This window comes from Saccostrea echinata, unplaced genomic scaffold (assembly GCF_033153115.1).
Source record: "Saccostrea echinata isolate AGI-Se365-2 ecotype Australia unplaced genomic scaffold, CSIRO_AGI_Sech_v1 ptg000054l, whole genome shotgun sequence".
In the NCBI taxonomy this organism is placed as follows: domain Eukaryota; kingdom Metazoa; phylum Mollusca; class Bivalvia; order Ostreida; family Ostreidae; genus Saccostrea; species Saccostrea echinata.
The window spans coordinates 55,127,629-55,139,223 of record NW_026889803.1 but is presented as its reverse complement, the minus strand read 5'-3'; the positions used below and the strand labels follow the sequence as shown (position 1 = coordinate 55,139,223).

Below are 11,595 nucleotides of genomic sequence, written 5' to 3'. Positions count from 1 at the left end.
GGGCCAGAAAAGATGACATTATGAAAAAAAAAAGTAGATTTAAGTTCGTTCAAATCATGGCCCCTTGGATCAGGGCAGGGCAAAGTAGGAGATCAATTTTTTTGCATGGATAAATATAGGAAAAAATCAATAGTCCTATCAATGTGCAAGCATCCTCAGGTAGTCCAGATGTTTAAGGCATGGCCTTGAGGTATGGTTAGGATACAATATGGGAAGTCTCAGTTTGAAAAGGTAATAATGGGAACAAATCTTTTAAAAGAGTAGATGGGCTATACTAAATCATATCAATATGCAAACATTTTCAAGTTGTGTGGATTCATTTAATCCTGGGGTAAGGGTTGGGCTTTAATTGGAGACAATTTTTTCACAATACATATATGTACAGGGGAAAAAAAGTGATCTCAAAAATCTTTTTGTCCTGAACATCAAGGCCATGCAAGTCATTCTGAAGCATCCCCACAATGTGTGGATTCAAATCTGGTTAAATCATAACCTTTTCAGGCTAGGTTGGGGCCACAATTATGGAGTGAAAATTTTAATGGGAATGAAGAGGGGGAAAATCTACTGAGGAATAAAAGGGCCAAGGTCATTCAGATGAGTATATTGGGCCTTTGTCTACTACCCCCCCCCCCCCTTCCCTTAATGGGAAAAAGACTGTTCCTTGATATTTGTGCCCAGGCTCTTTATCAAATTCTGAATGGATCCAGACTGCAGCATTCATTGTCCCATGTCAAGTCTTGATATTCTTGACTCAAGATGATGTCTTAAAGTTCAGTGTTATTGGCAAATGTGAATTTAATTTTGTGTGGATATAACATAGTCTCTTGATCTGATTGAATTAAGTTCATGTACACCAGGCCATTTACTAGAATTTTTCAAATCTTGTGTTGCTAATGACCTTATGGCATGTCATAACGTTTTATATCAACAAACAGTTGTTAGACAAAAGCTCAACTTTAAGACCCTAAATGACTATTTTTAGCTGTTTGTTGTTGCTTATTAGTTATAGAGGCATTCCTAAAGAGCAAAGGTCAGGGTCACTTTGCATTGTTTTAATGGTGTCAGCCAATAATACTGTAATAGTTACAACCAGTGAATAAAATATATTACCTTGTTTAGAGTCTGTGAAGCATGTTCATATTTACTACGTATATGAAATGAAAGCACTCCAGTGTATATCATTTTTATTACTTATACACATCACAACAATTACACTCTCTCCTTCTCTCTCTCAACATAAATGATGGCAGATGAATGAAATATATGCAACGCATGAAATGATATCAAAATTGCTTTATAGCACCACTTGAAACAAACAAAAAACATTTTTGAAAGTCGACAATCAAAATCAATGTTTCACACACTCCTTCTCAAATACGACATGTTAATGCAGAATTGTGATTCAGGTGAGACATGGACTGAAATCCCTACCAAGAGGGTGCTGTGTTGGCCAACCGCCTCATCCTCCTGAAAACAGAAGAAGAAATGTGTCCAATACAATGTCTCTCCAACCACCATTTTTTTGTTTAATCTACTAAAATTCATACGTGCATTTCTGAACCATTCAAGAAATCATTTTCATGACTAATCTGTTCACATTTTTTTCAAAATTTATAAAAAAAGACCTCTTTACATTTAGAAATTCTTTAAATACCTTGTGTTTCTATCTTGATCTCGGATCTTCTTTTCCATTTCTGCATCTGTTAGTGTTTCTAAGAATGGACACCAAGTATCTGCCTCATTCTGGTTCCTAATGGCTACCTCAACAATGGGCAAAGGCTGTTCACTGCAGGAAACACAATCTGAGTATTAACTGATTGGCTGAAGTGTTATACATGTACATCTAGTAAAATGTGGTATCCAGATAATTCATTTACGCACAACTTATACTGATTTTTTAGCCAATAAAATTTTAAAACTCTCTTGGCAAATTACTTTGGGTTTACCTAAATGCATAAGTTCTTTGGTGCCAACTTAATTGGCCTCTGATGCTATAAGCTATACATGTAATGAATTCTCCACCAAGGCCTGAAAATGATGTAAAATAGAATTAGAGCATACAAAATTTACAGAATAGTTTAAACAACAGCCATGCAGTATTTTAGATATCAGAAGCCATCTGTAAAATATTTTTTTACTTGATGCACGTACCCAGTTCTGCACACAGGGTCTTGGCAAAATCTTCTGGCGAGTTATCAGGTTCCGACATGTCCCATTCGAACTGGTCGACCAAAGATATGTTGCCTACATGTATATTTAACTGAAAAAAGCAATTACATGTTCAGTCCTGTACTTTTATATTGGATATAAAACACTGAGTCAATGACACACCATTTGGCACTTTCAATGACTCTTGGCTTCTGTCTATATGAAAGTGCAGCATCCGAGTGTTAAAATATAAATTTCAAACGATATTTTGATATATTTTGACATCATCCAAATGTTTCAGCATTTTAAGTGTCATACAACATTTGTAAGGTGTTCACAAACCTTGAGTATCACTCTCTGGTCTTTTTGTTCATCTAACAAGTTTTCCTGTGGGTAAGCCTCTATTTGTTGTCTGATGGCCTGTGAGATGGCTGGGATGAAGTTGATTGGGTTCAGATCTAAATCATCACACAAGATTTCTGCAAACTGTTCAGGAGTAATCAGGCTCTCTGAAATATCAACAACATAAAAATCTTGTGATTCTATTTGAATGTTTATAATAAGAGTTGTTATTCTATTTGAATGTTTATAATAATAAGAGTTGTTAATACTAATTTACACTTTTATTGATGACAAATGTGGTAGTACTTTGGTAATGCGGATCATTATTACCGTTTTTATTCCATGTGAAACAGTCTCTGAGTTTCTGGCCTTCGTACTCCATGTCTAGTCGGATGGGGACCAGCTGCTCCTGTAGATTGGCATTATCATGAATACTGGCAGGATCTGTATCATCAAAACTGTAAATAACAAAATGTAGATAAATTAGAACTAGTAATTAATAGAACTTAATTATCATTGCAGAATGTCAAATACATGTCACTCACATTATCATTGTAGAATGTCAAATACACGTAACTCACATTATCATTGCAGAATGTCAAATACATGTAACTCACAATATCATTGTAGAATGTCAAATACATGTAACTCACATTATCATTGTAGAATGTCAAATACATGTAACTCACATTATCATTGCAGAATGTCAAATACATGTATATGTATAGTAGGAATAAAATTAGATGTTGTCTTAACATTAAAACAGATGTTTTCCCCTCTACCCAATTCAGTGGCCTTAAATTGATGATGCACCTTGCAGTCTTACAGTACGTTAAAGTTTAAAGCATACCTTAGTTTTGGCCCAGCCATTCACAAAGATTATTTGACAGAAAGACAGAAACCTTGGCAAAAGCAGTTTGTTTCTATTCTGTTAGAGGGAAGTTCAGAACTACTACTGTGAAATGCTATCAATATCATGTCCAGTTTGTACTAACCACATGGGGAAGGTCCGCACTTGTTTTTTCCCAAGTCTGTTCCTGTTAATTGGGGTGGCACATGGAACAGCATCTAAATGATGTGAACTGCTAGGAACTGTGGGTACCCAGTTGTTCCTCTTGGATTTATAATCCCTGTTTCTGTAAAGGTAAAATGATTACCATTCTACTATGCTTGAGGGGTAAAATTGGATCAATTTTTACTAATCTACTGCTTAGAACTCACTGAAACATGTAGACTTTAAATTTGACCTTACATTTGGTAAGATGAGTCACTGTTGATTGAGACAGTTTTAAACATATCATCATTTCCTTCAAAGATGGCATCAACTTCACTAGCCTTCAGGAGTGTAATGTTTGTGGCTAAAGATGGGGCTCCAGTGTCTATAAATGATTTTAAGAAAAATTAATTAATTTGTAATCAAACCCCTAAAAACATATAAAGTATTCAAGGAACACATATGTTATAGCAAGTACTTCATATATTACAAGAATTAATAAATGACATTTTAAAAATAGATCAAGTGCATCAATTCTTTTAAAGTCGTATTCTTTAAGATCTCCCTAAAACCCATTAGAAACAATATTCTTTGAAAGCTTTAAAAGAATTTGGATCATTAGATTCAAATTTTATCTTCATGCACACAGACTAACCTCTTTCACATTTACATTATAAACTACCGGTACTGGTTTTATAAAATCTTTTATAGTCTGTTAATAGTTTATAGTTTTTCAGAAAAGAAAAGAAATTACAATCCTTCATCTATTTCTTCTTAAAATTCATGCATGATTATCCCAAAAAGCAATCCCATGATGCAATGATTTTGAAAGATTCATGAATATTGTAAAACACAGGCATATTAATTTATATACTTTATATCAAGAATTCTTCTCTACCTACTACCAGAATATTTCTTTCAAACTACTGACTCTCATAGGTTTCGCCTATGCATTACTCACTTACATACATGTATATCATATACTGAGATCAATTTATCTGAGATTGATCCATACACATTTAATTATAGCTCTTGTCCAAACAAAATTTTGAACTATTTAAACTCCATATCATGTTTGTTTCTTACTAAAATATGTTTTGCATTGAAGTGATTTGTAATAAGACAGTTGAAGATTTTTTTTGTGAAAGTATATACATGTATACCATTACATCTTTATTATTGTATCAAGTCTACCATTATGTCTTTATAATTGTATCAAGTCTACCATTATGTCTGTATATGTTATACATAAACTTACTTAGCTCAGAGATCCTCTTCCTCTCTTCCACAGTAAGAAGTCTTCTCCACATGGAGGGATACTTCTTGTATAAAGACCCCCTGAACATTCGGAGATAATTCCCAACCTTTGTAAATAAAACATATTGTAGTTTTTATTACCTAGTAACATAGATACGGTAATAAAGAATTACAATCCTTACCTCAATGAATATTATCTATAAGTTAGGAAAAGTCTCATACTAAATGAATACTAAGTTAGATCCACTAGTTACATGTTAGTTTCGGGGATGGGGTTGATTACTTTCAAAACTAATTGATTAAATTACAATTACTTTGGATTTTTAAAGTAATCAATTACAAGCTGATTACAGCCATTCTTTAAAGTAATTGATTACATCTGATTACCTTTCCATCATGTAATCATGATTACTTGTGATTTCTCTAGATTACATTATACCTGGAATCCCACTCATGGAGCGAGCTCTGACAATGAAGTTTTTGGTACTGACATGCATTGCAGCTTGTAATGTTATAAGACTTGTTTCCCATGTAAACAAAGAATAGGGTAAGTTCCCTGGTCATTTGTTTTCTCCAAATATACATTCAAGTAATGGCTCCATTTGGTACACTGTGACTTTACTTTAACTGGTTAATTAAAATACTTAAGTGGACAACTGGACATAAACTTATTTATTAGTTTAATCCTTTGTATGTCTGGATCTGGATATTAGGGATGCGCAATTATATCGGTATACCAGTATATCGTGATTTTTTAATTGTGTGATACGTATCGTAATATGGAGATTAAAATACCGGTATTGAGGTACATAATTATTAATTCCAGAAATTATTAATTTCTTTGTTCAAACTTTTAAAATACAATTACAGGAAGTGTAAACAAGAGGCCCATGGGCCACATCACTCACCTGAGCACATTGGCTAGGCAAAAGCACAATCAGTTCAGTATTGAAAAGACCGGGGGGGGGGGGGGGGGGGGGGGGGGCTTGAATTTTAAACTACCTGATGATGCTTCCATGTCAATATAACAAATGGCTTTGTTGTACTTGAGAAGATTTTTTTAAAAAAATTCCCATATATTCCTTTGTAAGGATTTCTTGAGAAGAAATATTTTTTCTATCTGTTCTTATGGAAAACTTTCCTTCCCCCATTGGGCCCCACCCTACCCCTGGGGGTCATCATTTGAACACTACCTGAGGATGATTCCATATCAAAATGACTAATCATGGTTTGCAGTTCTTCAAAAGAAGATATTTTCCTTTATATTTCTATGCAAAACTTTGATCCTCCATTGTGGCCCCGCCCTACCCCCGGGGGTCATGGTTTGAACAAACTTGAATCTACACTACCTCAGGATGCTTCCATATAAATATGACTCATCATGACTTTGCTGTTCTTGAGAAGAAGATTTTTAAAGACTTTTTCCTATATATTTCTATGTAAAAATTTGATCCTCCATTGCGGCCCCGCCCTACCCCCGGGGGCCATGGTTTGATCAAATTTGAATCTACACTACCTGAGGATGCTTCCATATAAATATGACTCATCATGGCTTGCTGTTCTTGAGAAGATTTTTCCTATATATTTCTATGTAAAACTTTGATCCTCCATTGCGGCCCCGCCCTACCCCCGGGGGCCATGGTTTGATCAAATTTGAATCTACACTACCTGAGGATGCTTCCATATAAATATGACTCATCATGGCTTGCTGTTCTTGAGAAGATTTTTCCTATATATTTCTATGTAAAACTTTGATCCTCCATTGTGGGCCCGCCCTACCCCTGGGGGTCAAGATTTGAACAAATTTGAATGTACACTACCTCAGGATGCTTCCATATAAATATGACTCATCATGGCTTTGCTGTTCTTGAGAAGAAGATTTTTAAAGATTTTTCCTATATATTCCTATGTAAAACTTTGATCCTCCATTGTGGCCCCGCCCTACCCCTGGGGGTCATGATTTGAACAAACTTGAATCTACACTACCTCAGGATGCTTCCATATAAATATGACTCATCATGACTTTGCTGTTCTTGAGAAGAAGATTTTTAAAGACTTTTTCCTATATATTTCTATGTAAAAATTTGATCCTCCATTGCGGCCCCGCCCTACCCCCGGGGGCCATGGTTTGATCAAATTTGAATCTACACTACCTGAGGATGCTTCCATATAAATATGACTCATCATGGCTTGCTGTTCTTGAGAAGATTTTTCCTATATATTTCTATGTAAAACTTTGATCCTCCATTGCGGCCCCGCCCTACCCCCGGGGGCCATGGTTTGATCAAATTTGAATCTACACTACCTGAGGATGCTTCCATATAAATATGACTCATCATGGCTTGCTGTTCTTGAGAAGATTTTTCCTATATATTTCTATGTAAAACTTTGATCCTCCATTGTGGGCCCGCCCTACCCCTGGGGGTCAAGATTTGAACAAATTTGAATGTACACTACCTCAGGATGCTTCCATATAAATATGACTCATCATGGCTTTGCTGTTCTTGAGAAGAAGATTTTTAAAGATTTTTCCTATATATTCCTATGTAAAACTTTGATCCTCCATTGTGGCCCCGCCCTACCCCTGGGGGTCATGATTTGAACAAACTTGAATCTACACTACCTCAGGATGCTTCCATATAAATATGACTCATCATGGCTTTGCTGTTCTTGAGAAGAAGATTTTTAAAGATTTTTCCTATATATTTCTATGTAAAACTTTGATCCTCCATTGTGGCCCCGCCCTACCCCCGGGGGTCATGATTTGAACAAACTTGAATCTACACTACCTCAGGATGCTTCCATATAAATATGACTCATCATGGCTTTGCTGTTCTTGAGAAGAAGATTTTTAAAGATTTTTCCTATATATTTCTATGTAAAACTTTGATCCTCCATTGTGGCCCCACCCTACCCCAGCGGGCCATGATTTGAAGAAACTTGAATGTACACTACCTCAGGATGCTTCCATATAAATATGACTCATCATGGCTTTGCTGTTCTTGAGAATAAGATTTTTAAAGATTTTTCCTATATATTTCTATGTAAAACTTTGATCCTCCATTGTGGCCCCGCCCTACCCCCGGGGGTCAAGATTTGAACAAACTTGAATCTACACTACCTCAGGATGCTTCCATATAAATATGACTCATCATGGCTCTGCTGTTCTTGAGAAGAAGATTTTTAAAGATTTTTCCTATATATTTCTATGTAAAACTTTGATCCTCCATTGTGGCCCCACCCTACCCCAGCGGGCCATGATTTGAAGAAACTTGAATGTACACTACCTCAGGATGCTTCCATATAAATATGACTCATCATGGCTTTGCTGTTCTTGAGAAGAAGATTTTTAAAGATTTTTCCTATATATTTCTATGTAAAACTTTGATCCTCTACTGCGGCTTCACCCTACCCCCGGGGTCATGATTTGAACAAACTTGAATCTGCACTACCTCAGGATGCTTCCATATAAATATGACTCATCATGGCTTTGCTGTTCTTGAGAAGAAGATTTTAAAGATTTTTCCTATATATTTCTATGTAAAACTTTGATCCTCCATTGTGGCCCCACCCTACCCCCGGGGGTCATGATTAGAACAAACTTGAATCTACACTACCTGAGGATGCTTCCATATAAATATGACTCATCATGGCTTTGCTGTTCTTGAGAAGAAGATTTTTAAAGATTTTTCCAATATATTTCTATGTAAAATTTTGATCCTCCACTGCGGCCCCGCCCTACCCCCGGGGGTCATGATTTGAACAAACTTGAATCTACACTACCTCAGGATGTTTGATATAAATATGACCAATCATGGCTTTGCTGTTCTTGAGAAGAAGATTTTTAAAGATTTTTCCTATATATTTCTATGTAAAACTTTGATCCTCCATTGTGGCCCCACCCTACCCCCGGGGGTCATGATTTGAACAAACTTGAATCTACACTACCTCAGGATGCTTCCATATAAATATGCCTCATCATGGCTTTGCTGTTCTTGAGAAGAAGATTTTTAAAGATTTTTCCTATATATTTCTATGTAAAACTTTGATCCTCCATTGCGGCCCTGCCCTACCCCCGGAGTCATGATCTGAACAAATTTGAATCTACCCTACCTGAGGATGCTTCCATATAAATATGACTTATCATGGCTTTGCTGTTCTTGAGAAGAAGATTTTTAAAGATTTTTCCTATATATTTCTATGTAAAACTTTGATCCTCTACTGCGGCCCCGCCCTACCCCCAGGGGTCATGATTTGAACAAACTTGAATCTACACTACCTCAGGATGTTTCCATATAAATATGACCAATCATGGCTTTGCTGTTCTTGAGAAGAAGATTTTTAAAGATTTTTCCTATATATTTCTATGTAAAACTTTGATCCTCCATTGCAGCCCTGCCCTACCCCCAAGGGTCATGATTTAAACAAATTTGAATCTACACTACCTCAGGATGCTTCCATATAAATATGACTCATCATGGCTTTGCCGTTCTTGAGAAGAAGATTTTTAAAGATTTTTCCTATATATTTCTATGTAAAACTTTGATCCTCCATTGTGGCCACACCCTACCCCCGGGGGTCATGATTTGAACAAACTTGAATCTACACTACCTGAGGATGCTTCCATATAAATATGCCTCATCATGGCTTTGCTGTTCTTGAGAAGAAGATTTTTAAAGATTTTTCCTATATATTTCTATGTAAAACTTTGATCCTCCATTGCAGCCCCGCCCTACCCCCGGGGGTCATGATTTGAACAAACTTGAATGTACACTACCTAAGGATGCTTCCACATGAGTTTCATCTTTCCTGGCCCTATGGTTCTTGAGAAGAAGATTTTTAAATGATGCCATTATTTTTTCACTTATTCCTAATTATCTCCCCTTGAAAGAGGGCGTGGCCCTTCATTTGAACAAACCTGAATCCCCTTTACCCAAGGATACTTTGTGGCAAGTTTGGTTGAAATTGGCCAAGTGGTTCTTGAGAAGAAGTCGAAAATGTGAAAAGTTTACAGACAGATAGACAGACGGACGCCGGACAAAATGTGATCAGAAAAGCTCACTTGAGCTTTCAGCTCAGGTGAGCTAAAAATGTTGAAAATTGTAAAAGAACGGCATCCTAACATTCAAACATGCTTTATATTATGTAAATAAATATGAAAAATAGTTACTTTTTTCGAGTATATTTGTAAGAAAAATTATAGATATTCATTTAAAATAAAATAAAAATTGCCTGTTAAAATATCACAATATCATCTTGGATCTTTGGGGGGGGGGGGGGGGGGGATAGGGAAAGTTTTTGGCGATACCCATCCCTACTGGATATACAACTTTATTTCTTGGGGTATGAATTATAATTTTCTTCATTGGTTTATTGTTGTCTTATTTTTTATGCACTTCATTTGTCTTCATTGTACTCATACTCAATTTCATTTGAAAAGAAAAAATGTTACTTAACTGCTGAAGAAATATATCTACTATACTATTACTATAAATGTAACAAGGCATGAAACTTGCCTCCATGTTGGATTCCACTAAGGGGCTCTTTCTGATTAGTAACAAAAATTTCTAACCCAAGTCAGGCTTTTGTCAGACATTGCAGTCTATGCGAAAGACATTGGACAGTTGGACCTGACCGATGTGCAGTGCCTCTGGTCCAATGCGTCATTTTTTACACCGGACCAGAATGTCCGATGTTTCAGCGTCCAGTTTTGAGCTTTACTATTTTGACACAGTCATTCAAATGTTTGTTATTAGTAAAAAAATATCGCACAAATCTAAATACGTAAATGAATTGATTTAAACCGCATGGACCATCTACAGTAATAAGATTTCTTTGGTTCTGCATTTTCACGTATTTCACTTTTTTACATTAGGTTTTTTTTTTGGTCTGACAAAATTTGGTTCCATCCTGTGTGTTCATTGATTACACAGGACTGAATGTCCTGTGTGGTCAAAAAAACTTTCGCATAGACTGACATTGGATGCTGATATATATTGAAAAAAAATTTAAAAATTTTGAAATATTAAAAATCAAATCAGGCTGAATCTTGCAGCACGCCCCTAGCATTCACCATTTTTTAGCATTTCTCAGCAAACCAGGTCTCCTCAGGTTTATGGGGGTGCAGTCAATTTGATTGCTGTTTACTTTCAAAGTCAGAGAACGACAACACAGAAAGCTACCATAATAGTAAATATTTTTTAGCACCACTGCAGTTAAGGTGGGGAGTGACCGGAGTGCCTATGGTTTTGTCGATATATTGTAGAAGAAAATGGATGAGACACTTTTCTGTTTGTTTTCCAAATGACTGCAATTCTAGAGAAGGAGTACGCTATATAATATGTAGTTAGATACCTTGTCATACTATGGGGGAAACTTTTATTATAGAAACAAGTGCCTGTGACCCATATTGACATATATATATTCTTGTATATTTATATGGAGGTTCTCCAAAATTGATGTTGGATGCGTTTATTAACTATTTTAAATGTTGCTATTACTTAAAATGTTAGACTGAAACATTGTATATTTATACATAGAGCCATTAGTGTGGTGAGATTTTATAATTGATAAAATTGCAGGTGCCTCTGCTTATAAATACACCTTTACTGCAGTCCAAATGATATTGTAAATTGGTTTTTAATTATCTCCGAATTCTCAGCTTTTCTTTACCTCTGACCCAATGTAATAAAACTCGCCATCTTCCTCTATTTGAAAGGGTCTTGGTTTTTCCCCAAAGGTCTTTGTGCCAAACACCGCCATATTGAACACACCTATGAGCGCCCTCTACTGGATGTCATTTAAATTAACTCGTCCCAAAAGTCATTCAACTTTAAAATTTGCATTTTTTACAT

General features: G+C 35.8%; 1 protein-coding gene across 1 annotated transcript; it reads right to left on the bottom strand.

The window, feature by feature from the left end:
• Positions 1-1,167: 1,167 nt before the first annotated feature.
• Positions 1,168-11,507, bottom strand: LOC133171619 (SWI/SNF-related matrix-associated actin-dependent regulator of chromatin subfamily B member 1-A-like). Its single transcript, XM_061306406.1, has 10 exons — positions 11,414-11,507; positions 4,743-4,848; positions 3,743-3,869; positions 3,486-3,626; positions 2,821-2,948; positions 2,491-2,657; positions 2,152-2,260; positions 1,947-2,028; positions 1,655-1,786; positions 1,168-1,467 (listed from the first exon to the last, which is right to left on the bottom strand). The coding sequence occupies exons 1-10, from the start codon at positions 11,501-11,503 to the stop codon at positions 1,428-1,430; spliced, it is 1,122 nt and encodes a 373-aa protein (XP_061162390.1). The 5' UTR covers positions 11,504-11,507; the 3' UTR covers positions 1,168-1,427.
• Between the last annotated feature and the right edge of the window lie 88 nt (positions 11,508-11,595).